This window comes from Anomaloglossus baeobatrachus, chromosome 7, assembly GCF_048569485.1.
Source record: "Anomaloglossus baeobatrachus isolate aAnoBae1 chromosome 7, aAnoBae1.hap1, whole genome shotgun sequence".
Lineage (NCBI taxonomy): Eukaryota > Metazoa > Chordata > Amphibia > Anura > Aromobatidae > Anomaloglossus > Anomaloglossus baeobatrachus.
Window position 1 is genome coordinate 61,926,977 of NC_134359.1, and position 27,342 is coordinate 61,954,318.

A 27,342-nucleotide genomic window follows, 5' to 3' on the forward strand; every position below is an offset into this window, starting at 1 on the left:
CTCCCTTATGCGTTCCCACCTCTGGCACTGTTGCCCAGAGTGTTACGCAAGATCAGGTCCGACTGCCGCCGCGCCATCCTCGTCGCTCCAAAATGGCCAACGAGGTCGTGGTACCCGGATCTGTGGCATCTCACGGTAGGCCAACCGGGGGAACTATCAGACCGACCAGACTTGCTGTCTCAAGGGTCGTTTTTTCCTTCTGAATTCTGCGACCCTCAACCTGATGGAGTGGCCATTGAGTCCTGGATCCTAGCATCTGCAGGGTTATCTCAAGGGGTCATTACCACTATGAGACAGGCCAGAAAACACACATCTGCCAAGATCTACCACAGAACGTGGAAGATATTCTTATCTTGGTCCTCTGCTCAGGGAGTTTCTCCCTGGCCAATTGCCTTGCCTACTTTCTTTCCTTCCTGCAATTCGGTGGGAAAAAGGTTTGTCGCTCGGTTCCCTTAAGGGACAAATCTCAGCGCTCTCTGTATTTTTTTCAGAAGCGCCTAGCAAGACTACCTCAGGTACGCACGTTCCTGCAGGGGGTTTGCCGCTTAGTCCTTCCTTACAAACGACTGTTAGAACCCTGTGATTTGAACAGGGTGCTGATGGTTCTGCAGAAACCACCATTCGAGCCTATGAGGGATTTTTCTCTCTCACGCCTTTCGCAGAAAGTGGTTTTCCTAGGGGCAGTCACTTCACTTCGGAGAGTGTCTGTCGGGGCAGCATTGTCGTGCAAAGTCCCCTTCCCGGTGTCTCACCAGGTCAAGGGGTTTTGCGTCCGGTTCCGGAATTTCTCCCTAAGGTGGAATCCCCCCTTTCATCTCAATCAGGGTATCCGTACCCTCTGTTTGTCTTCATCCAGTTCACCAATGTGAAAAGGATTTGCACTTGATTAGATCTGGTGAGAGCACTCAGACTCTTCATCGATCGTACGGCGCCCCTGCGCCGCTCGGAAGCACTCTTGTCCTTGTCGCTAGCCAGCGTAAAGGGTTGCAGGCTTCCAAATCAAGACTGGCTCGGTGGTTCAAGGAACCAATTCTCTAGCTTATCGTTCTGCTGGGCTTACGGTTCCCTCAGGGCTGAAGGTCCATTCTACCAGAGCGGTGGATGCGTCCTGGGCTTGAGGCACCAGGCTACGGCTCAGCTTGTGTGTCAGGCGGCTACCTGGTCCAGCCTCCACACTTTCACGAAACTCTGTCAGGTGCATACCTATGCTTCGGCGGATGCCAGCATAGACAGACGAGTCCTTCAGGCGGCGGTTGCCCACCTGTAGGAAGGAGCCGTTTTACGGCTCTATTACGAGGTATTATTTTACCCACCCAGGGATTGCTTTTGGACATCCCAATTGTCTGGGTCTCCCAATAGAGCGACAAAGAAGGGAATTTTGTTTACTTACCGTAAATTCCTTTTCTTCTAGCTCTAATTGGGAGACCCAGCACCCGCCCCTGTTTTCTTTTTCGCTCCTAATTGGGAGACCCAGACAGTGGGTGTATAGCTACTGCCTCTGGAGGCCGCACAAAGAACTACACTTAAAAGTGTAAGGCCCCTCCCCTTCTGGCTATACACCCTCCCGTAGGAGTACGGATTCCTCAGTTTTAGCTTTGTGCGAAGGAGGTCAGACACGCACGCATAGCTCCATTGTTTTTAGTCAGCAGCAGCTGCTGACTATGTCGGATGGAAGAAAAGAGGGCCCATACAGGGCTCCCAGCATGCTCCCTTCTCACCCCACTGTATGTCGGAGGTGTTTGTAAGGTTGAGGTACCCATTGCGGGTACGGCGGCTGGAGCCCACATGCTGATTCCTTCCCCATCCCTTTTTACAGGGCTCTGGGTGAAGTGGGATTTACTGGTCTCCAGGCACTGAGACCGTGCTCCATCTACAGCCCCTGGAGAAGATGCTGGATGGAGCGGAGTACATCAGGGACATGGCCCTGCTTCCTCAAGGTACTCTGTGTCCCCGTGCATTTGGCGCTCACACCGCAGCATGCTGGGTGTTGTAGTGCGCCGGGGACATCAGCGCTGCGGCGCTTGTGCCATGGCCTCATTCAGCTTCGCTGAAGCAGGCACACTTTTGGGAAACGGTCGCGCCGGCCGCTGGGACTGCGGCGCGGCTGGCACTTGTGGTGCGCCGGGGACTTCAGCGCGGGCCGCGCTTTTACGGCGGCCGCGCTGATAACTCGAGTCCCCGGCTTTTGCGGCCTAGTTCCGTTCGTTCCCGCCCCCAGACCTGCCAGTCAGGAGAGGGGCGGGACGCTGGTCAGTGCATCAGCGCTGAGGGCTGGAGTCGTTTTTACATACTCCAGCCCTCACAATAGGCACAGAGGGGACACTGTTTCCCGCACTTTTGTTTGGGAACTCCCACGGACCGCCCCTCTCCACAGACGCCGGCAGCCATTCCTGCTGACACGCTGAGCTGCAGAGGGGAGCCGGGGAGACCCAGACAAGGAATTCTGCGCCTCTTACCCGCTATTCAGCGGGCGGTAAGCAGCCCTCAGGGCTCACCCCCTCTTGTGCCAGTAGTAATCTTAGTATTTTGTTCCTGCAAATACTTTGTACTGCATAGCGCTGGTCGCCCTTTGGCTATAGACTCTCTCACATTGCAGAGAGCCAACAGCATGTCGTCCACAAAACGCAAGGGTGCCAAGGCACAGACATTATATGCTTCCTGTACCGCATGTGGGACTTTTCTACCGGCAGGCTCCACTGACCCCCATTGTGTGCAGTGCTCGGCCCCTGCGGCACTTGCACAGTCGGGACCTCTGCTGGACGTGACCCAGGGTGTACCACCTGTGAATGCTGTCCAGGTGACAGGAACTGAGTTTACAGCTTTTGCTGACAGAATGTCTCTCACTATGTCACAAATTCTTGACACATTGCGAGCTAGGCCTGTACTTCAGGCCACGGACACTGTGCAATCATTGCCCCCTGGTCCCCCTCAGCTGAATTACCTCCAAGCTCCGGGACGGGCACATACACCTCAGGGTGAAGACTCTGACTCGGACGATGGCCCCAGGCAACCTAAGCGGGCTCGCTATGAGGGGCCTTCACATTCATCTCAATGGTCAGGATCCCAGCGAGATGAATCTATGGGTGATGAGGCGGACGTAACTGATCAGGATTCTGATCCTGGGACCGCTCTCAATCTAGATACACCAGATGGTGACGCCATAGTTAATGATCTTATAGCGTCCATCAATAAGATGTTAAATATTTCCCCACCAGCTCCTCTTGTAGAGGAGTCAGCTTCGCAGCACGAGAGAATCCATTTCAGATATCCTAAGCGTACATTAAGCACTTTTCTGGACCACGCTGACTTTAGAGACGCAATCCAGAAACCCCACGCTTATCCGGAAAGGCGTTTTTCTAAACGGCTTAAAGATACACGCTATCCTTTTCCCCCTGAGGTGGTCAAGGGTTGGACCCAGTGTCCAAAAGTGGATCCTCCAATTTCCAGGCTTGCAGCTAGATCCTTGGTTGCAGTTGAAGATGGAGCGGCACTTAAAGATGCCACTGACAGGCAGATGGAGCTCTGGCTGAAATCCATCTATGAAGCGATTGGAGCGTCGTTAGCGCCATCTTTTGCTGCCGTATGGGCACTCCAAGCTATCTCAGCCGGGCTTGTGCAAGTCGACTCAGTCACACGTGCAGTTGCCCCGCAGGTAGCACCATTGACCTCGCAAATGGCGGCATTCGCGTCGTACGCGATTAATGCTGTTCTTGACGCTACAAGCCGCACGGCAGTGGCGTCAGCCAACTCCGTTGTTTTGCGTAGGGCCCTGTGGTTGAGACATTGGAAGGCAGATTCTCATTCCAAGAAGTGCTTAACCAATTTGCCTTTTTCTCGTGACCGATTGTTTGGAGAGCGTTTGGATGAAATCATCAAACACTCCAAGGGTAAGGACTCATCCTTACCGCAACACAGACAAAACAAACCCCAACAGAGGAAGGGTCAGTCTGGTTATCGGTCCTTTCGAGGACCGGGCAGGTCCCAATTCGCCTCGTCAAAGAAGACTCAAAAAGACCAGAGACGCTCAGATTCTTGGAGGTCTCAGTCACGCCCAAAAAGGACAGCCGGAGGAACCGTTGCCAAGACGGCGTCCTCCTGACTTGCAGTCTCCGATTCCCACACCCTCGGTCGGTGGGAGGCTTTCCCACTTTGGCGACATTTGGCTGTCACGCGTCAAAGACCGTTGGGTGAGGGATATTCTGTCTCACGGGTACAGGATAGAGTTCAGTTCTCGTCCGCCAACTCGTTTCTTCAGAACTTCTCCACCACCAGACCGAGCCGATGCTCTGTTGCAGGCGGTGGCCGCTCTAAAGGCGGAAGGAGTGGTGACCTCCGTCCCTCTTCAGGAACAAGGTCACGGTTTTTACTCCAATCTGTTTGTGGTCCCAAAAAAGGACGGATCGTATCGACCCGTCCTGGATCTAAAGTTGCTCAACAGACACGTAAAAGTCAGGAGGTTCCGGATGGAATCCCTACGCTCCGTCATAGCCTCAATGTCTCAAGGAGATTTTCTAGCATCAATAGATATCAAAGATGCGTATCTCCACGTGCCGATTGCGCCAGAGCATCAGCGTTTCCTACGCTTCGTCATACACGACGAACACCTGCAGTTCGTAGCGTTACCTTTCGGTCTGGCAACAGCCCCCCGGGTCTTCACCAAGGTCATGGCAGCAGTAGTAGCTGTTCTGCACTCGCAAGGTCACTCGGTCATCCCGTATCTAGACGACCTGCTTATAAAGGCACCCTCTCAAGAGGCATGCCAACACAGTCTGAAGGTGGCACTAGACACTCTCCAGAGTTTCGGGTGGATTATCAACTTTCCAAAGTTTCATCTAACCCCGACCCAATCTCTGACTTATCTTGGCATGGAGTTTCATACTCTCTCAGCGATAGTGAAGCTTCCACTGGACAAGCAGTGTTCGCTACGGACAGGAGTGCAATCTCTCCTTCAGAGCCAGTCGCACTCACTGAGGCGCCTCATGCATTTCCTAGGAAAGATGGTAGCAGCAATGGAGGCGGTCCCGTTCGCGCAGTTTCATCTGCGCCCTCTACAATGGGACATTCTACGCCAATGGGATGGGAAATCGACGTCCCTCGACAGGACTGTCTCCCTCTCTCAGACTGCCAAGGACTCTCTGCGTTGGTGGCTTCTCCCCACCTCATTGTCACAGGGAAGGTCGTTCCTTCCCCCGTCCTGGGCAGTGGTCACGACGGATGCGAGCCTATCAGGGTGGGGAGCGGTGTTTCTCCACCACAGGGCTCAGGGGACGTGGACTCAGGAAGAGTCCACCCTGCAGATCAATGTTCTGGAAATCAGAGCAATCTATCTTGCTCTGCGAGCCTTCCAACAATGGCTGGAAGGCAAGCAGATTCGGATTCAGTCGGACAATTCCACGGCGGTGGCGTACATCAACCACCAAGGGGGAACACGCAGTCGCCAAGCCTTTCAGGAACTCCGGCGGATTTTGACGTGGGTGGAAAGCAAAGCGTCCACCATATCCGCAGTTCACATCCCAGGCGTGGAAAACTGGGAAGCAGACTTTCTCAGTCGCCAGGGCATGGACGCAGGAGAATGGTCCCTTCACCCGGACGTGTTTCAGCAGATCTGTTGCCGCTGGGGGACGCCGGACGTCGATCTGATGGCGTCACGGCACAACAACAAGGTCCCAGTTTTCATGGCACGGTCTCACGATCACCGAGCGCTGGCGGCAGACGCCTTGGTTCAGGATTGGTCGCAATTCCGACTCCCCTATGTGTTCCCACCTCTAGCATTGTTACCCAGAGTTCTCCGGAAAATCAGGTCCGACTGCCATCGAGCCATTCTCGTCGCTCCAGACTGGCCAAGAAGGTCGTGGTACCCGGATCTGTGGCATCTCACGGTAGGCCAACCGTGGGCACTACCAGACCGTCCAGATTTGCTGTCTCAAGGGCCGTTTTTCCATCTGAATTCTGCGGCCCTGAACCTGACTGTGTGGCCATTGAGTCCTGGATCCTAGCGGCCTCAGGTTTATCTCATGAAGTTGTTGCCACAATGAGACAGGCTAGAAAACCATCCTCAGCTAAGATCTATCACAGGACGTGGAAGATATTCTTAGCTTGGTGCTTGGCTCAAGGGTTTTCTCCCTGGCCATTTGTATTGCCAATTTTTCTTTCCTTCCTGCAGTCTGGGTTGGAAAAAGGTTTGTCGCTTAGCTCTCTTAAGGGTCAAGTCTCCGCGCTATCCGTATTCTTTCAGAAGCGCTTGGCACGGCTTTCTAAAGTACGCACGTTTCTCCAAGGAGTTTGTCATATCGTTCCTCCTTACAGACGGCCATTGGAACCCTGGGATCTAAACAAGGTTCTCATTGCTCTCCAGAAGCCGCCTTTCGAGCCTTTGAAAGAGGTTTCCCTTTCTCGGCTTTCACAAAAAGTAGTTTTTCTTGTGGCGGTCACGTCTCTTCGAAGAGTGTCCGAGCTAGCGGCGTTATCTTGCAAATCTCCCTTCCTGGTGTTTCACCAAGACAAGGTAGTACTGCGTCCAATTCCAGAGTTTTCTCCCAAGGTGGTTTCTTCCTTTCATCTCAATCAGGATATCACTTTGCCATCTTTGTGTCCGCATCCAGTTCACCAATTTGAAAAAGGTTTACATCTGTTGGACCTGGTGAGAGCACTCAGGATTTACATTTCTCGCACGGCGTCTCTACGCCGTTCTGATGCGCTCTTTGTCCTAGTCGCTGGTCAGCATAAGGGATCGCAAGCTTCCAAATCCACCCTGGCGCGGTGGATCAAGGAACCAATTCTTCACACATACCGTTCTGCTGGGCTTCCGATTCCATCTGGACTGAAGGCCCATTCTACCAGAGCCGTGGGTGCGTCCTGGGCATTGCGGCATCAGGCTACGGCTCAGCAGGTGTGCCAGGCGGCTACCTGGTCGAGTCTGCACACGTTTACCAAACACTATCAAGTGCATACCTACGCTTCGGCAGATGCCAGCCTAGGTAGACAGGTCCTTCAGGCGGCGGTGGCCCACCTGTAGGAAAGGGCTGTCTGACAGCCCGTTCATGTGGTATCTTTTTACCCACCCAGGGACTGCTTTTGGACGTCCCACTGTCTGGGTCTCCCAATTAATTAGGAGCGAAAAAGAAGAAGGGAATTTTGTTTACTTACCGTAAATTCCTTTTCTTCTAGCTCCAATTGGGAGACCCAGCACCCGCCCTATTTGTTCTTAGGGTTTCGTTTTTCGGGTGCACATGTTGTTCATGTTGTTTCTTAAGTTCTCCGATCTCGTTATCGGATTGAATTTGTTTTTGAAACTGTTATTGGCTTTCCTCCTTCTTGCTTTGGTACTAAAACTGAGGAATCCGTACTCCTACGGGAGGGTGTATAGCCAGAAGGGGAGGGGCCTTACACTTTTAAGTGTAGTTCTTTGTGCGGCCTCCAGAGGCAGTAGCTATACACCCACTGTCTGGGTCTCCCAATTGGAGCTAGAAGAAAAGGAATTTACGGTAAGTAAACAAAATTCCCTTCTTTTTGTATACACAGGTTGTTCATGTTGAATGGTTTCAGTTCTCCGATATTCCTTCGGATTGAATTTGCTTAAACCAGTTTATTGGCTTTCCTCCTTCTTGCTTTTGCACTAAAACTGAGGAGCCCGTGATCCCACGGGGGGTGTATAGGCAGAAGGGGAGGGGCCTTACACTTTTAAGTGTAATACTTTGTGTGGCCTCCGGAGGCAGTAGCTATACACCCAATTGTCTGGGTCTCCCAATTAGAGCTAGAAGAAAAGGAATTTACGGTAAGTAAACAAAATTCCCTTCTTTTGGGATGTGCGATCCATGTCTTTTTCTTCATAGTATGACAACGCGACAGCAGTTGCCTACATCAATCACCAGGGCGGGACTCGCAGCTGCCTAGCAATGTTGGAAGTTCAACGTATCTTTCAGTGGACGGAGGACTCCAAGTCCACCATATCCGCAGTCCACATCCCAGGCGTAGAAAACTGGGAGGCAGATTATCTCAGCCGTCAAACCGTGGACAGCGGCGAGTGGGCCCTGCATCCGGCAGTGTTCCGGTCAATTTAGCAGGCGGGGCACTCCGGAAGTGGATCTAATGGCATCCCGGCACAACAACAAGGTCCCGGTTTACGTGGCTCGCTCCCACGATCCTCAGGCCTTGGCGGCAGACGCGCTGGTTCAGGATTGGTCCCAGTTCCGTCTGGCCTACGTGTTTCCCCCTCTAGCTCTCTTGCCCAGAGTTCTGCGCAAGATCAGAACGGAGGGCCGTCGGGTCATAATCATTGCTCCGGACTGGCCCAGGCGAGCTTGGTACCCAGACCTGCTCCGTCTGTCCGTAGAGGTGCCGTGGCATCTCCCGGACCGCCCAGACCTTCTCTCACAAGGTCCGTTTTTCCGCCAGAATTCTGCGGCTCTCAGATTGACGGCGTGGCTCTTGAGTCATGGATCCTGACGGCTTCAGGCATTCCTTCTGAGGTCATCACCACTATGACTCAGGCTCGGAAGTCTTCCTCGGCCAGGATTTACCACAGGACTTGGAGAATTTTCCTGTCCTGGTGTCGCTCTTCCGGCCATGCTCCTTGGCCGTTTTCCTTGCTGACCATCCTGTCCTTTCTACAGTCCGGTCTGCAGCTAGGAATATCCCTCAATTCCCTCAAGGGACAGGTCTCTGCTCTGTCAGTGTTGTTCCAGCGGCGTATCGCCCGACTGGCCCAGGTGCGCACCTTCATGCAGGGCGCATCTCACATCATTCCGCCTTACCGGCGGCCTCTGGATCCCTGGGACCTTAATCTGGTCCTCACGGCCTTACAGAAACCCCCCTTTGAGCCTCTTAGGGAGGTTTCTTTGTTTCGACTTTCACAGAAAGTCGTCTTTCTAGTGGCCATAACTTCCCTCAGGAGAGTCTCTGATTTAGCTGCGCTCTCTTCGGAGTCACCCTTTTTGGTTTTTCACCAAGACAAGGTGGTTCTCCGTCCGACTCCGGACTTTCTCCCTAAGGTGGTGTCTCCTTTCCACCTTAACCAGGACATTTCATTGCCTTCCCTTTGTCCGGCCCCTGTGCATCGCTTTGAGAAAGCGTTGCATACTTTAGATTTGGTGCGGGCGCTCCGGATCTATGTGTCACGCACCGCTGCTCTCTTTTTGTGCTGACCACAGGTCAGCGCAAGGGTCTCTCGGCTTCTAAACCGACCCTAGCTCGTTGGATTAGGTCGGCCATATCCGATGCCTACCAATGTTCTCAGGTGCCTCCCCCGCCGGGGATTAAGGCGCACTCGACCAGAGCTGTCGGTGCCTCTTGGGCTTTCAGGCACCAGGCTACGGCTCAGCAGGTCTGTAAGGCTGCCACTTGGTCTAGTCTGCACACCTTTTCGAAGCACTACCAAGTGCATGCTCATGCTTCGGCAGATGCGAGCTTGGGCAGACGCATCCTTCAGGCGGCTGTCGCCCATTTGTGAAGTTAGGTTTTGCCTACTTCTCAGTTTTCTGTTTATTTCCCACCCATGGACTGCTTTGAGACGTCCCATGGTCTGGGTCTCCCATAAGGAACGATGAAGAAAAAGAGAATTTTGTTTACTTACCGTAAATTCTTTTTCTTATAGTTCCGACATGGGAGACCCAGCACCCTCCCTGTTGCCAGTTGGCAGTTTTCTTGTTCCGTGTGTTTTCACCGGCTGTTGTTGTAGACAGAGGTTCCGGTTATTCCGGGTTTTACTCTCTCTACTTGTGGGTGGATGTCCTCCTTCAGCTTTTGCACTAAACTGGCTAGATGTGGTCATCCAGGGGGTGTATATGCTCGGAGGGAGGAGCTACACTTTTTAGTGTAGTACTTTGTGTGTCCTCCGGAGGCAGAAGCTATACACCCATGGTCTGGGTCTCCCATGTCGGAACTATAAGAAAAAGAATTTACGGTAAGTAAACAAAATTCTCTTTTTTTCTGCATTGAAGAAACATGAGGTGTTTTTCCTTTTTATGTATTTTTCCCTCTCTCTGTCTCTCTTCCCTTGTGTTGTATTATTGTAGTGGTGAGACTAGTGCTCTCGCCAGGCTTTCTCACTGGCCAGGGTGAGTTCAGGGCAATTGAAGGCCTAGGCATGTGACGGCGATGGGGGGGGAGGACTAGTATAGGGATGTTAAGGAGCTTAGTGTACAAACTCAGGTGAGTTGCAGGAGGTGTCCCCTCTCCCAATCTCCAGGGCCATCCCCGTTGTCACCCTTGTGTTGCGCTGCACGCTGAGCATCTATACACTCTTCCGAGACAGAAGGTGAGAAAAGAACAGTTTGTGTTTTAAAGACAAACTACACTTGAAGAGAAGGGTTTTCTATAAGCGGAGAACCCCTTTAAGAATTAAGTAATGTTTCTTTCTTGAAAGGTTTTTCTATTGGGGCATGTATATGATGGCCCAATACAGGACGGGCCTGTTTGTGATCACTGTATGCCACTTTAGCCGTTGTACTAAAGTTGGATGACTGCATGTCACAGAAGGAGGAGAGTCCTATATCTGCCCATGTCCGGTGTAGGGTATAACAGCTCACCATTCAGGTGAATGTACCATATTTTTCAGACTATAAGATTCACTTTTCCCCCCCAATTGTTGGGGGAAAGTAGGGGGTGTGTCTTTATAGTCTGAATGTAGGGCATGGCTGCGGGGAAAGAGGGTGCTGCGGTGGAGCGGGTCATCCGCAGCACGAGCAGGCTGTAGCAGCGCCTAACATGACCACGTGGGCCTGCTCATTTCATATGCACGCCCATCATCTCTCAGCACTGAAGCTGGTGGGATGATGGGCGGGGGATGCACGCATACTAAACAGCCGGCCCGTGTGATCACTCCTGGCAACTACAGACTGGAGTGATCATGTGCGGCTGTATTCACTGCCCCCCTCATCTGTATTCACTGCCACCATCATTAGCGCGGGGTGCAGTGAATCAGTATACTCACCGGCCACAATCCCTGCAGCATCGCTCGTCCTCCTGTCTGTGCCGGCCGCGGCTGTGTGTGGAGACTAGCGGTGTGCACAGCGATGACGGCTCCACACAGGTTAGCGGCGCTGCTGCTGGCACAGACTGGAGGAGGAGCGATGCTGCGTGGAGCGAGGAAAGGTGAGTATAAACATTTATTTTTTGTGTGCCACAGGATGGGGCCATATACCAGGATGGGGTATATAGCAGGATGCGGCCATATGCCAGGATGGGATATATGAGCAGGATGGGGTATATGAGCAGGATGTGGCCATACACCAGGATGGGGTATATAGCAGGATGCGGCCATATGCCAGGATGGGGTATATAGCAGGATGCGGCCATATGCCAGGATGGGGTATATAGCAGGATGCGGCCATATGCCAGGATAGGGTATATAGCAGGATGTGGCCATACACCAGGATGGGGTATATAGCAGGATGTGGCCATACACCAGGATGGGGTATATAGCAGGATGCGGCCATATGCCAGGATGGGATATATGAGCAGGATGGGGTATATGAGCAGGATGCGGCCATACACCAGGATGGGGTATATCGCAGGATGCGGCCATATGCCGGGATGGGGTATATAACATGATGCGGCCATATGCCAGGAGGGTGTATATAGCAGGATGCGGCCATATGCCAGGATGGGATATATGAGCAGGATGGGGTATATAGCAGGATGGGAGCACATACCAGGATGGCAGTATATAGCAGGATGGGGGCTATACCAGAATGAGGGACATGTATATACAAGGCAGAAGGATCATTACCAGGATGGAGTACTATAGTAGAGAATTTGGGGACATTACCCCCATAACAGTAGCAGATCCTCACCCCATAAGTGTGTCATGATCACATTTTTTGCTTAAAATTTTATTTTCCTTCTCTAAAACCAGGGTGCGTCTTATAGTCCGAAAAATACGGCATGTGCGCTGCATTATTGGACACCTAATTTATCAGACACCGGACATGGACACATGAAGCTCCATATTTTTAGAAAACCAGTAGACTTTTTTTTTTTTCTCATCCTGGACAGCTCCTTTAATTATCTAGTTATAAGTAGCTGCTCCTGTTTATTGTTCCGTTATCACAGATGAGCGTTCCATTAACACCTTTCATTCAATGACGATATCTAATCTCCTTTTTCTTTGTCGCTCCATTGGGAGACCCAGACAATTGGGTGTATAGCTATTGCCTCTGGAGGCCACACAAAGTATTACACTTAAAAGTGTAAGGCCCCTCCCCTTCTGGCTATACACCCCCAGTGGGATCACTGGCTCACCAGTTTTGTGCTTTGTGCGAAGGAGGCAACACATCCACGCATAGCTCCACTTTTTAGTCAGCAGCAGCTGCTGACTATGTCGGATGGAAGAAAAGAGGACACATATAGTGTCCCCAGCATGCTCCCTTCTCACCCCACTGTATGTCGGAGGTGTTTGTAAGGTTGAGGTACCCATTGCGGGTACGGCGGCAGGAGCCCACATGCTGATTCCTTCCCCATCCCTTTTTACAGGGCTCTGGGTGAAGTGGGATTTACCGGTCTCCAGGCACTGAGACCGTGCTCCATCTACAGCCCCTGGAGAAGATGCTGGATGGAGCGGAGTACATCAGGGACATGGCCCTGCTTCCTCAAGGTACTCTGTGTCCCCGTGCATTTGGCGCTCACACCGCAGCATGCTGGGTGTTGTAGTGCGCCGGGGGACATCAGCGCTGCGGCGCCTGTGCCATGGCCTCATTCAGCTTTGCTGAAGCAGGCTCACTTATGGGAATTGGTCGCGCCGGCCGCTGGGACTGCGGCGCGGCTGGCACTTGTAGTGCGCCGGGGACTTCAGCGCGGCCTGCGCTTTTACGGCGGCCGCGCTGATAACTAGAGTCCCCGGCTTTTGCGGCCTGCTTCCGTTCGTTCCCGCCCCCAGACCTGCCAGTCAGGAGAGGGGCGGGACGCTGGCCACTTCCAGGAATCGCTCGCGCCGGCCGCTGGCAGCGGCGCGGCTGGCACTTGTGGTGCGCCGGGGACTTCAGCGCGGCCCGCGCTTTTACGGCGGCCGCGCTGATAACTAGAGTCCCCGGCTTTTGCGGCCTGCTTCCGTTCGTTCCCGCCCCCAGACCTGCCAGTCAGGAGAGGGGCGGGACGCTGGCCACTTCTATGAATCGGTCGCGCCGGCCGCTGGAACTGCGGCGCGGCTGGCACTTGTGGTGCGCCGGGGACTTCAGCGCGGCCCGCGCTTTTACGGCGGCCGCGCTGTTAACTCGAGTCCCCGGCTTCTGGGCCTAGTCTCCCTTCGTTACCGCCCACAGCCCTGACAGTCAGGGTAGGGGCGTGACGCTGCATAGAGCAGAGCTGAGAGCTGGAGTATGTTTTGCATACTCCACCCCTCTCACTGTGTGCAATGTGGACTCAAAAGGATCAGAGGAGCTAAGATTCTTAGCGGGCTCAGTCTCGCCCAAAAAAGCGACAGTCTGAAAACCCGCTTCCAAGGCGGCTTCCTCATGACTTGCGGCCTCGGTCGGTAGCAGGCTCTCCCGCCTTGGCGATATTTAGCTGCCATAGGTCAATGACCATTGAGTGTGAGACATTCTGTCTCACGGGTACAGGATAGAGCTCACTTCTCGTCCTCCAACTCGATTCTTCAGAATTTCTCCACCTCCCGGCCGGGCCGCTGCTCTTCTGCAAACAGGGTGCACTCTATAGGCAGAAAGAGTGATGACCCCCGTTCCTCTTCAGGAACAAGGTCACGGTTTTTACCCCAAATTCTTTGCGGTACCTATAACAACGGGCCGTTCCGTCCCGTTCTGGATCTAAAAATGCTCAGCAAGCTCGTGGACACCAGGCGGTTCCGGATGGAATCCCTCCGCCATGTCATCGCCTCAAGGTCCCAAGGATATTTCCTAGCATCATTAGGCATCAAGGATGCTTATCCACACGTGCCGATTGATCCAGAGCACTAGCGTTTCTACGCTTCGTTATAGGAGACGAACACCCTCTGTTCGTAGCTCTACCTTCCGGCTAGCGACAGTCCAACTGGTCTTCGCCAAGGTCAGGGCAGCAGTAGTCACAGTCCTGCACTCTCAGGGTCACTCTGTGGTCCCGTATTTAGACGATCTACTTGTCAAGGCACTCTCTTAGGAAACATGCCAACACTGCCCGAACGTTGCGCTGGAGACTCTCTAGAGTTTTGGGTGGATCATCAACTTTTTAAAGTCAGATCCGACCCCGACCCTATCGATAACATATCTAGGCATAGAGTTTCTTACTCTCTCAGCGATAGTGAAGCTGCCGCTAGACAAACAGCATTCACTACGGGCTGCAAGCTCTTCTTTAAGAACCAGTCGCACACATTGAGACGCCTCATGCACTTCCTACGTAAGATGGTAGCAATGGAGGCAGTTCCTTTCGCGCAGTTTTACTGCGTCCACTACAATGGGACATTCTCCGCCAATGGGACGAGGAGTCGACGTCCCTCAACAGAGTCGTCGTTCTTTCTCAGGCGGCCAAGGAATCTCTACGGTGGTGGCTTCTTCTCACCTCTTGGTAAAAAAGAAGGTCCTTCCTATCCCCGTCCTGGGCGATAGTTACGACAGACGCGAGTCTATCAGGGTGGGGAGCAGTTTTTCTCCACTACAGCGCTCAGGGTACGTGGACTCAGCAAGAGTCCACTCTTCAGATCAATGTTCTTGAACACAGAGCAGTGTATCTTGCCCTACAATCCTTCCAACAGCAATTGGAAAGCAAGCATATCCGACTTCAGTCGGACAGCTCCACAGCGGTGGCATACATCAACCACCAAGGTAGAACGCGCAACCGGCAAGCCTTCCAGGAAGTCCGGCAGGTTCTGATGTGGGTGGAAGACACGGCATCCACCATATCCACAATTCACATCCCAAGTGTGGAAACTAGGAAGCTGACTTCCTAAGTCGCTGAGGTGTGGCCGAAAGAGTATGGTCTCCTCACCCGGACGGGTTTCAGGACATCTGGCGCCGCTGACAGAGGCCGGACGTCGATCTAATGGCGTCACGGCACAACAACAATGTGCCAGCTTCATGGCACGGTTTCACAATCATCGAGCTCTGGCGGCAAACGCCTTAGTTCAGCATTGGTCGCAGTTCCAGCTACCTTAGGTGCCACCTCTGGCATTGTTGCCCAGAGTACTGCGCAAGATCAAGACCGACTGCGGCCGCGCCATCCTCGTCGCTACAAATTGGCCGAGGATGTTGTGGTACTCGGTTCTGTGGTGCCTCACGGTAGGCTAACCGGGGGCACTACCAGACCAATCAGACTGGCTGTCTCAAGGGCCATTCTTCCATTTGAATTCTACGGCCCTCAACCGGATGGTGTGGCATTGAGTCCTGGAACCTAGTGTCGTCAGGATTACCTCAGGACGTGGTTGCCACCATGAGACAGGCTAGCATACCAACGTCCGCCAAGATTGACCACAGGACGTGGAAGATGTTCTTATCTCGGTGCTCGGCGCAGGGTGTTTCTCCCTGGCCGGTTGCATCGTCTATGTTTCCTTCCTTCCTGCAATCTAGGTAGGAAAATGGGTTGTCGCTCAGTTCCCTTTAGGGACAAGTCTCAGCGCTATCTGTATTTTTTCAGAAACGACGACTTCCTCAGGTACGCACGTTCCTACGGGGAGTTTGTCTTCTCAGCACTCCGTACAAGCGGCCGTTAGAGCCCTGAGATCTGAACAAGGTTCTAATTGCTCTCCAGATGCCGCCTTTCGAGCCTTTGAAGGATGTCTCCCTTCCCGTTTTTCACGGGAAGTGGCCTTCTAGTAACGGTCTCGTCTCTTAGGAGAGTTTCCGAGCTAGCAACGCTCTCATACAAACTCCCTTCCTGGTCCTTCACCAGGACAGGGTAGTTCTGCGTCCGGTTCCGGAATTTCTCCCTAAGGTGGTATCCCATTTTCATATCAATCAGGATATCACCTCACCTTCTTTGTGTCCTCGTCCAGTCCATCAATTTCAGAAAGATTTGCATCTGTTGGTTCTGGTGAGAGCACTCAGGTTCTACTTCCCGCATGGCGCTCCTGCGCCACCCGGATGCACTCTTTGTCCTTGTCGCTGGTCGGCGTAAACAGTCGCAAGCTTCCAGATCCACCCTTGCTCGGGGGCTCGAGGAACCAATTCTTGAAACCTACAGTTCTACTGGGCTTCTGGTTCTCTCAAGGCCGAAGGCCCATTCTACCAGAGCCGTGGGTGCATCCTGGGCATTACGGCACCAGGCTACGGCTCAGCAGGTGTGTCAGGCACCCACCTGGTCGAGTCTACTTACTTTTACCAAGCATTATCAGATGCATACCTACGCTTCGGCAGACGCCAGCCTAGGTAGATAAGTCATTCAGGCGGCGGTTGGCCACCTGTAGGAGAGGGCCGTTTGACGGCCCTATCATGAGGTATTCTTTTACCCACCCAGGGATTGCTTTTGGACATCCCAATTGTCTGGGTCTCCCAATGGAGCGACAAAGAAGAAGGGAATTTTGTTTACTTACCGTAAATTCCTTTTCTTCTAGCTCCAATTGGGAGACCCAGCACCCGCCCTGTTTTCTCGGGGTTTTTCTGTTTTTTCGGGTACACATGTTGTTCATGTGGTATGGTTCAGTTCTCCGATGTTTCCTCGGATTGAATTGGTCTTTAAACCAGTTATTGGCTTTCCTCCTTCTTGCTTTGGCACTAAAACTGGTGAGCCAGTGATCCCACTGGGGGTGTATAGCCAGAAGGGGAGGGGCCTTACACTTTTAAGTGTAATACTTTGTGTGGCCTCCAGAGGCAATAGCTATACACCCAATTGTCTGGGTCTCCCAATTGGAGCTAGAAGAAAAGGAATTTACGGTAAGTAAACAAAATTCCCTTCTTTTGACAGAAGGAATAAAAAATATATCCAACAACCTGTCTATCACCACCAAAATTGACCGCGAGCACCCTGAAATGAGGGAGTATGCGAGGACTAAAGGCTGGTGGGACGGAAGAAAAGAATTTAATTTTGCAGCTGTTTATTCCTATTTCAACCCGTCCAGATCTTCATCCTCCGGGGACAGGTTTTGTGAAGGATACAAACTGCTCAGAAAGCATAAAGGCGAGTGACGTGATATTTCTTGTGCTCTTCTATTATTTGCAGGAGGTCACAACTACATGATCTGCAAAATAATCGTATTTGATTTTTGCATCTGATTTATTTTGGAGGGGATTGTACGGGTTTGTCCACACACGTACTAATATAGAGGGTTATATCTTTACATATGAATGCTGGTATTATAGCAGACCTGATCATCCAGGAGACTAATGGGAATCCTTAACATATCTGCTAGGAAACCTGACAGCTGAAGCCATGATGGAAATCCTATCAGACAAGCCGAGTGGCATCAACATGGAGGGCGGATTTATGACAACTGGAAGTATGGTCTCTATTCTGCCGCAGGATCCGAGCCAACCTTGCTGCCACTTCTTCACCGGCACCCCAGACCCTGCCAGGTAGGTCATCAGTAGATGGGTGGCTCTCCTTAAAGAGGTTATCCACTACTTTTTACATGGCCTGTCCTTGGTATCCTTTGTAACTTTCTCCAGCAGGCCTATGGTTAAAGAGGATTTTTTTTTTTGCTCTACTTTTATTCCTTCTGCTTCCATGAGTATCCTGTTTTTTTTTCTTTTTTTAAAATCCGCCGTACGGTTCCAGAGATATGGCCCTTTTTATTTCATGCTTATTTTTATGGCCTTTACCAAGAGGGTGTTGCAGCCTAAAGACACACCCCAGAGGATCCTGAGAGACACGCCCCAGAGGATCCTTAGAGACATGCCCCAGAGGATCCTGAGACATGCCCCAGAGGATCCTTAGAGACATGCCCCAGAGGATCCTGAAAGCTTTACTCTTTGTAAAGACCATAAAAATTAGCAGTGAATAAAAAGGTCTATATCTCTGGCACCTTTATGGCAGATTTTAGGAGAGAAAAGAAGCTAAATAAACACGGGAGAAGTGGAAATAAAACAATAGCAAGAACTGTCCACTTTTGACTTGATGACAGGTCCTCTTTAAAGGGGTTGTCAACAATTTGGACAACCGCATCTTAACCCCTTCAGCCCCCGGGCACTTTCCGTTTTTGCGTTTTTGTTTTTTGCTCCTTTTCTTCCGAGAGCCGTAACTTTTTTATTATTTCGTCAATCTTGCCATATGAGGGCTTGTTTTTTGCGGGACGAGTTGTACTTTTAAATGAAACCATAGGTTTTACCATATATTGTACTGGAAAACAGCAAAAAAATTCCAAGTGTGGAAAAACTGCAAAAAAAGTGTCATCGCACAATAGTTTTTGGGATGTTTTATTCACCGTGTTCACTATATGATCAAACTGATGTATCTCTGTGATGCCTCAGGTCGGTGCGAGTTTGTAGACACCAAACATGTATAAGTTTACTTGTATCTAAGGGGTTAAAAAAATTCACAAGTTTGTCCAATAAAAGTGGCGCACGTTTTGCGCCATTTTCCGAAACACGTAGTGTTCTTATTTTTTGGGATTTATGGCTCAGTGATGGCTTATTTTTTGCATCTCGAGCTGACGTTTATAATGGTACCATTTTTGCGCAGATGCTACGTTTTGATCGCCTGTTATTGCATTTTGCGTAAAACTTGCGGCGACCAAAAAACGTAATTTTGGCGTTTGGAATTTTTTTGCCACTACGCCGTTTACCAATCAGATTCATTGATTTTATAATTTGATAGATCGGGCATTTCTGAACGCGGCGATACTAAATATGTGTATATTTATTTATTTTTTAACCCTTTAATTTTCAATGGGGGGAAAGGGGGGTGATTTGAACTTTTAGGTTTTTTGTTTTTTTTTTTTAATTTTTTTAAACTTTTTTTTTTATTTTACTAGTCCCCCTAGGGGGCTATAGCAATCAGCAATCCGATCGCTGATCGCTATCTGCTGATCACAGCAATACAGCTGTAAACAGCAGATTCAGTCACTTTGGTTTTCCCTCTGCTCTCGGCCGAGGGAAAGCGAAAGTGAAACATCGTAGCAGCAGGCGTCATCACATGACCCTGAGCTACGATGGCAACCACCGATAGTCACGTGATAACACACGTGACTTCCGGTGGGGGCGGCGGTAAGTAACAAACATGGCCGCGCGCATTTAAATCTTGCTGCCAGACTTTGGCAGCAAGATTTAAGGGGTTAATGGCCGCGGGTGGAAGCGATTCCACCCGCGGCTAGCAGGCACACATGTCAGCTGTTGAAAACAGCTGATATGTGTGCCGATCCATGCCGCCTGCCCGCGGCAGGGGGCGGGGCTTAACGGGACACGATCCTGGACGGATAGATCCGTCCAAGGTCATGAAGGGGTTAAAGGAAACTGTGCCTCATATAAAACAAATTCAGCATATAGTCGCCTCCCGCACTGCTGTCATTCTAGCAATGTCAGTGCAATTTCTACAGGTACTTGTGTAACATTATACATTATGCATTGCAGACTATCAGAGTACAGTGTGGGAGGAAAGTATATTCTGTATTTATTTTACATGGGGAACTATTTAGTTTTACAGGGTTTTTCAAGTGGTGGTGAACCCCTTGAATAAATTCCCTCTAATTTTCTGTCAGCAATTGCAGCCGCTACTGCGGTTTTATAATAGTTAATAGTGATCAAGTTGGGGAAGTTGAAAAAAAATACTTAATTCTGTCTGGTTCAACCTATTTTGTGATCCTGATATTGAGAAAAAAACAAATCTACAACTTGGGGAAGGAAGGAAGGGACTACTTTACTGGCTTTAAATGGCTATTCCCACCTCCAAGATATCCCAATATGTAGTGGGTATAATAATAATATTAGCAAATAATAATATTAAAAATGTAGTATAGTTCTACTGATATAGCCATGTCTCTTACCTCATGTGCAGGGTATTGCAGCTTAGTTGTCTATAGTTACGACCACGAACAACTAACTAGCTGTCACTATGAGTGGATGTAACTGTCGATACCGAAAATACAATGCCCTGCACATGAGGTAAGAGATATGGCTATATCTGGAGAACTATACTACATTTCCAATAGGAGGTATTATTTATTATTATTATTATTATTATTATTATTATTATTATTATTATTATTTCTTACACCTACTACATATGGGGATAGGATCTTGGAGATGGGAATATTCCTTTAAATTCAGCAATCTTAATTGCCTGGACCAATTACCCATCTTCCACATGTTGTCGAACTTTAGTGAATACTATGTAATGTAAAACTCTTACAAGTTTTGAGATATTTGCTTGCTGGCAGTGAATGAAAACTAAATTTAACTCATCTCTCCAGTTTTCCCCAAAAAATATTATGGTGCAGGACTTGGCTGGATAATCAGTTTTCTAAATCACTCTATTACAGACTTGGGCTATGTGCACACTAAAAAGTGCCTTTTTCTTAAGAAAAATCCGGACCCTCTTAAAGAATCCCGCATCCACAGTAGAAAACCGCACCAAAACCGCAGCAAAATCCGCATGCGGTTTTTGCCATGGATTTTCCGCAAGTTGGTCCTTATGGATTTTTACCATTATCTATGGCAAAAACTGCAGGTACCTGTAGAAAAGAAGTGACATGCTCATTAATTCCACAGCGGAAAATTTGCGGGTAAATCCGTGGGTATAAAAAAAAAACTCGCAGTGTGCGCACAGCATTTTTTTTTAAAACCCATAGGATTTGCTGGGCAATGACTGCAGCAAATCTGCCGTAAATCCGCAGCGTGCGCACAGGGCCTCATGCTGATTATCCGCAGCACGGCCTGTCCGAAGTCTGTTTTGCGGGTTACATTACACTATGCAGGGTCCTGATTGTCGCTGTTAGTTACTGTCTTCAGCGGGGGAGCGAGCGCTGTCAAATCCTCGGACGCTCGCTCCTGCACTCGCTCAGCAGAAGGATGCCAGTTAGTTTAGTGTAACAATCTTTTCTGTGGATTTAGTCTCTTTTTACTTCCATATATAATATATTTGTCTTCTCTCCACTTACTACATTATTATTTTTCCCTAGATCGGTTTTCAAGCCGTTCTTCTTTGCGCCTTTGATTGATCCGTTTGTAAGAACGGTTTCGCCCGTGTTTGGCACTGAAGATCCCGTCAAACTAAAGCCGAGATTCCAAAACAAGCCTGACAGAAAACATGAGCTATATAAGAAACATGAATATGCATTTCTGTCCACGGACACATCACAGGTACGTTATAATTGGTTTACATGGAGTAAAGCCAGGTACAATATATTTGTTTTTGTAACCGTGAATTCACACATGGCAGATCTGTTACAAATGTTCCTGCGACTCCTCCGGTTATCTGAGAGGGGCTTGATGAAATCCATGCACGTGTTACAGGAATATCACCATTCAGGAATACAGATTGATATTTAAGATTCTTTCAGAAAAGTCTTCAAGTGTTTACTACATGGGAAAGCTTGCCGGTGACCAAACAAACAAAAAATCCCATTACAGCTGATTTGAAGTAAATCATACAATTAGATAAGACCTGGGCAAACCAGAGCCTTGGGATAATTGTGTCTGTCCCACACCCTCCGCCCGCCATCCCATTTCACCGGTATCGCCTGTGAACATTTGTGATTACATCATACTATGTGGGGGGGGGCTATGTGAGGATATTATAATGCGTGGGGGCTGCGTGGGGACCTCTTACTGCATGGGGGGCTGTGTGGGGACATCATACTACATGGGGAGGGGGATATGTGGGGACCACATATTGCATGGGGAGGAGGGCTGTGTGGGGACCTCATACTATGGTGGGGGGTTATGTAGGGACATCATACTGCCTGGGAATCTGAATGGGGACATCAAAATTCATGGGGAGGGGGCAGTTGTGTCGGCATCTCATATGGGGAGGCTAGGTGGGGACGTCATACTTCATTGAGTGTTGTGTATGGACATTAAACTGCATGGAGGGGGTTGTGTGGGGAAATTATACTGCATGGGGGGATGTGGAAGGCCTTCCTACTACATGGGGGGACTGTGTTGGGACCTCATACTGCATGGAGAGGGGAGGGGGATATGTGGGGACCTCATATTGCGTGGGGATGGATGAGGGATACGTGGGGACCTCATATTGCGTGGGGAGGGAGATATGTGGGGACGTCATACTGCATGGGGAGGGGGGCTGTGTGGGGACCTCATACTATGCTGGGGGGGTGGGTTTATGTAGGGACATTATACTGCCTGGGAAGCTGAATGGAGGCGTCAAAATTCATGGAGGGAGGCGTCAAAATTCATGGAGGGAGTTGTGTCTGCATCTCAAATGTGGGGGGGCTATGTGGGGACATTCTACTGCATGGGGGGGGGGTTTGGGGATATCATACTGCGTGGGGGGGGTTATGTGGGGATATGTTGTGGGGAATGTCCTACTGTGTGGGGGGTTGTGTTGGAATATCATACTGTGTGTGGGGGAGGGGGGGCTGCTGATTAAAGGGTTGCATAACAGGAGCAGTATGATTGATAAAAAGTAATTATATGGTGTTTATTTGCTGCTAATGGAAAGAATACAGGTTACAATAATCCCGATTGTAACATTTATCAGCAAATCGGGATACTCCATTCTCCTGAATCTTAAGTGATAAAAGTTAATATAAAACAATCCTAATACTGAGCAGAGTAAATTTTAGCTTATTTGTTCGGCCCTCCACAAAAGTCAGTCTCTCCTGTGGCCGCTTGACAACATTATTTGCCCACCCATCTATGATGTGGCATTTGAGTGGTGGGGTTGTGTGCTTTTATATTTAAGAATTAAAATATACATACATAAACTTTCTTTCCCACAGAAGGAGCTGCTGAAAAAGATGAAACACTTGGAAAAAAATAAACTTGAGGAAGCAGAAGATCTTATAAAAAATGGCCCTAGTGCCCCCTCAGCAGTGACCGCACTGTTTTCTAGTTGTGTTGAAGAGGAAATGAACCTTTACGAGTGAAACGTTAATGCCGTCTTGTGGCGTTTCGCACGTAACCAACATCCAATGTTTGCTTTTCTGTGAATTTGGTTTTGGTTTCAATAAGGACCTTGCGTTTTAGACGTCACTGTTGTCCTATCGTGCAGTTTTATTAGATATTAAAGGAAATGTGTCAAAAATAAACCTACTAAATAAATCAGGTGTTTATTACATTTATTTTGGGGACATTTTGTTTTTCATATAATCTGTATATAAAAAAAATTAAAATAAAAATGCGAAATCTTGCAATTTTCACACTCCCCACTAGGCCTAATATTAGACCCCTATTTTCTGTCTTTTTCAGGAAAGTCACATGAACATTAGCAACAATATACTGACTCTACTTATGTAATGAGCATTTTCTGATTAAGGCAAATATCATTGTGACAGCAAGAACTGAACTGTAATATCAATGATTGTGAACAGTGGATCCTGTTTTATCTACTGTATATAGAGGGGTTTATAAAACCTAAGAGTTGTGACCCCTATGAAGATGTGGTATAGAATCAATAATCAGGGGTACACCGACAAGAAAGGACCACAGGAGATGTATGGTCAAATACAAAAATATAATTTATTTATACAAAGGTGATAAAACAAGTGGCAGCAAGGAAAGATAGAAAGACCCTTGCCCAGAAACAAAACCTCCTGATGAAGCCTTACGGTGAAACGTGCGTCGAGGCCCCGCCCCACGCCTGCTCCTTCCTGCTCTCATTATGTTGCAAGGTATTGTGTCTTTGGCCGTTCAAGCTGCCCTTGCTGGGGGGATACAGTTTATGGGGAGACACAGATATTCTCCTATTGTTATTCATTACTCTCTCCGTGGCAGCTTGGTATATTGCAGGACTGTAGCACATGTACACATACCTTGTTAGCAGGTGTTACTGCCATCTTGGGCCTTTTCCAGGTGCTTTTCAGGGTTTTGTTTGAGCAAGGGTCTTTCTATCTTTCCTTGCTACCACTGTGCACTTGTTTTATCACCTTTTGTATCAATAAATTATATTTATGTATTTGATTATACATCCCCTGTGGTCCTTTGTCAGTGTACCCCTGATTATTGATTCTTTACCACATCTTCATAGGGGTCACAACTTTTAAGCTATGTGCCCACGTTGCGTTCTGTCCCTGCAAAAATTTCTGCAGCGATTTGAACAGCACACGTGCGCTTCAAATTGCTGCAGAAACAGTCGATAATGAAAAGCCGATTTCATGCGCTCTGGATGCAGCCCCTCCCATAGACAGAGCGGGGGCTGCATGCAGAACGCATAAAAGAAATGACATGTCACTTCTTAGAATGCAGCGATTTGGCAGTAGCCGAAGCGTTGCGTTCTAATACACCACGTGGGCATGGATTAGGCACAATCTTCATAGATTGTGCTGGGGACGCAGGACGCATGCAGTTACATTACGCTGCGGTGCAGAACACAGCGTAACTGCATGAAAATACGCTACGGGGGCACATAGCCTTAGGTTTATATTCATTGTGGACCTTCCGTTCCTGGAATATATTTTGTAGGTTTATGTATATAGAGGTGTTACTTTTCTTAATAATCCAGTCTGCAAAGATCAAAAGACTTCTGAAAAGTCATCTATATACAACAGGAAGAGTAAGTCTAGTATATACCCTGAGTTTTTTGTTTCTTCTTAGTATAGTGATGTGGAAAATTAAAAAAAAAAAAAAAAAATCCAATATATTACAATGAACATAAAAACAAGTCAATTTCTGATGACAGATTCCGTTTAAGTGCTAGAACTGTATTTACATGATCAAACTTCATAGCAAATGCTAAGAGACTGTTTAAAGGGAGCCTGTCATGTGAAAAAAGCATGCTATTAACCTGCAGACAGGTAGTTATTCTGCAGGATAATCACTTTCATACGCTGTCTAGCCACCGCATTGAGAGCCCTGCTGCCGGGAGGAAATTACATTTATTCCTTTCGGAAGCATGTTTAAAGTGCATAGTGAGCAGCGGCTGTAACAGCGCCCCGCACTGACCGCCGGATCATCAGGGCATGAAGAGAGTCACTGGTCAGTCAGTGCCGGGGCATTGTTACAGCCGCCGCTCACTATACACAAAGCAGTGATTGAAGACATGATGCCATTAGAAGGAATAAAGTTAAAAGGGAACCTGTCACCAGATTTGGAGACTATAGGCTGTGGCCACCACCACTGGGCTCTTATATACAGCATTCTAGAATACTGTATATAAGAGCCCAGGCCGCTGTGTATAACATAAGTACAGTTACCAGGAGAAAATGAATTTTATTCCTCACAGGAGCCACCGGCTTTAGTCGTGGATGTGTGCCCAGTACAGTCATTGCTCAGTACAGTGAGTGGCAGATGTAAGCACGCCCCTTACACTGTGATTGACAGCTCGCTCTGCAGCAGTTGTGTAACTGAAAGCGAACAGCTGGGACAGACACCCCACCCAGCACTCTATCATTACACTCCCCCGAGACAGACACTACCCAGCACTCTATCATTGCACTCCCCCGGAACAGACACTACCCAGCACTCTATCATTGCACTCCCCCGGAACAGACACTACCCAGCACTCTATCATTGCACTCCCCCGGGACAGACACTACCCAGCACTCTATCATTGCACTCCCCCGGGACAGACTCCCTACCCAGCACTCTATCATTACACTCCCCCGGGACAGACACCCTACCCAGCACTCTATCATTACACTCCCCCGGGACAGACACCCTACCCAGCACTCAATCATTGCACTCCCCCAAGACAGACACCCTACACAGCACTCTATCATTGCACTCCACTGGGACAGACACCCTCCCAGCACTCTATCATTACACTCCACTGGGACAGACACTACCCAGCACTCTATCATTGCACTCCCCCGGGACAGACACTACCCAGCACTCTATCATTGCACTCCACCGGGACAGACACCCTCCCAGCACTCTATCATTACACTCCCCCGGGACAGACACCCTCCCAGCACTCTATCATTACACTCCACTGGGACAGACTCCCTACCCAGCACTCTATCATTGCACTCCACTGGGACAGACACCCTCCCAGCACTCTGTCATTACACTCCACCGGGACAGACACCCTCCCAGCACTTTATCATTACACTCCACCGGGACAGACACCCTCCCAGCACTTTATCATTGCACTCCAGTGGGATAGACACTCTAGTTTACAAGACCAACCTACAGTAGATGGGATTGGCTGTAATCGAAAATTGTGTACTTAAAAATATAAATTAATGAGGTATTGGTTAATATTTTGGCCAAAATACACAAGCTCACAACCCAATGTCAAGGGTCCTCATTGTTTTGTGAGTCCCTATACTAAAAATATAGGCAAAGCCACAGAAAAATTAAAATTTCCCAAATTTTCTTAAGTTCAATATAGCAAACAAATATTGTTGTATTTACCTACCCAGGTGACAATGTAATGCAGTAACCTGATGGAGCAGCCCTCCTTGATAAATATGGAGGTAACAAAGGTGCAAAACACTGATGAGACAACCACTCACAACCTGCCAAATCATGGAGGGGTGATTGCTCAGTATTAGCATTGCACACAGATAAGGCCTGTATAGGGGGCTGGTCAACACATGAAGTGCCAGTGCCTGGCTTACAGCCTATTAGTGACGCCCATAGTAATAGATTAGGCAGACTGCCCAGCACTCTATCCGTGCACCCCACAATCACAGACACCCTAGTTTACAAGGCCAACATAGATGGCCTTGGCTGCATCCTGCATAAAAAGAGATGTAATATACAAAAAATATATAATAAATTTATGTGGCATGGGTCAATATTTTGGCCAAAATATACAAGCTCGCAACCCACGTCAAGGGTCCTCATTATCTTGCGAGTCCCTACCTGAAATTAAATGCAAAGCCACAGAAAAAGGAATTAAAATTCCTCGAAAGTTCAATATAGCAAGAAAAAAACCTAAATCTTTCTGTGGCTTTGCTTTTAATTCACCCTTAAAGGGGTTTCCCCACGAATAAAGTTAAACTTAATCAATTGAACAGGATCACAGCTGATTCTTTTTGTGAGATAAAACATTTCCCTACTTGCTTTTAAAAAATCTTTTTCCTCAAAGAAAGAGTAATTTGTGATCCTGTGCTGTAATGGCTGTATACTTTTTTAAGCCCTCCCCTGCCTAGGAGTATAATCAGACCATGTCCCTTTATAGTTCGACACAGCCATTACACAGTACATAGCAGGGGCACATATATAGGATTATCTCGCCACAGGAACATTTTTTTTAATTACATCCAATTCTGGAAATTATTATTCCAAGATCCATTGATTTAAATTTATGTTAAAATTAAGTTTGCTCATGGGAAAACCCCTTTAACTAACTAAAGCTTTTTCCCCCCTAAATGTTGGGATCTGTCTAAGGACATCAGCTCAAAAAGGCTTCCTGGGATAGACTTGG

General features: G+C 49.0%; 1 protein-coding gene across 3 annotated transcripts in view; it reads left to right on the forward strand.

The window, feature by feature from the left end:
* Positions 1-23,072, forward strand: part of SCRN3 (secernin 3) — a 41,894-nt gene extending 18,822 nt beyond the window's left edge. For 2 of the 3 annotated variants that reach the window (XM_075317351.1, XM_075317350.1), the window contains exons 6-9: positions 16,822-17,034; positions 17,267-17,429; positions 20,969-21,149; positions 22,751-23,072. In XM_075317351.1, coding sequence (XP_075173466.1) covers positions 16,822-17,034; positions 17,267-17,429; positions 20,969-21,149; positions 22,751-22,897 — 704 coding nt within the window. In that variant the 3' untranslated portion in view covers positions 22,898-23,072. The remainder of the gene's footprint in view (positions 1-16,821; positions 17,035-17,266; positions 17,430-20,968; positions 21,150-22,750) is intronic. The other variant, XM_075317353.1, reaches the window with a different exon arrangement.
* Positions 23,073-27,342: the final 4,270 nt, after the last annotated feature.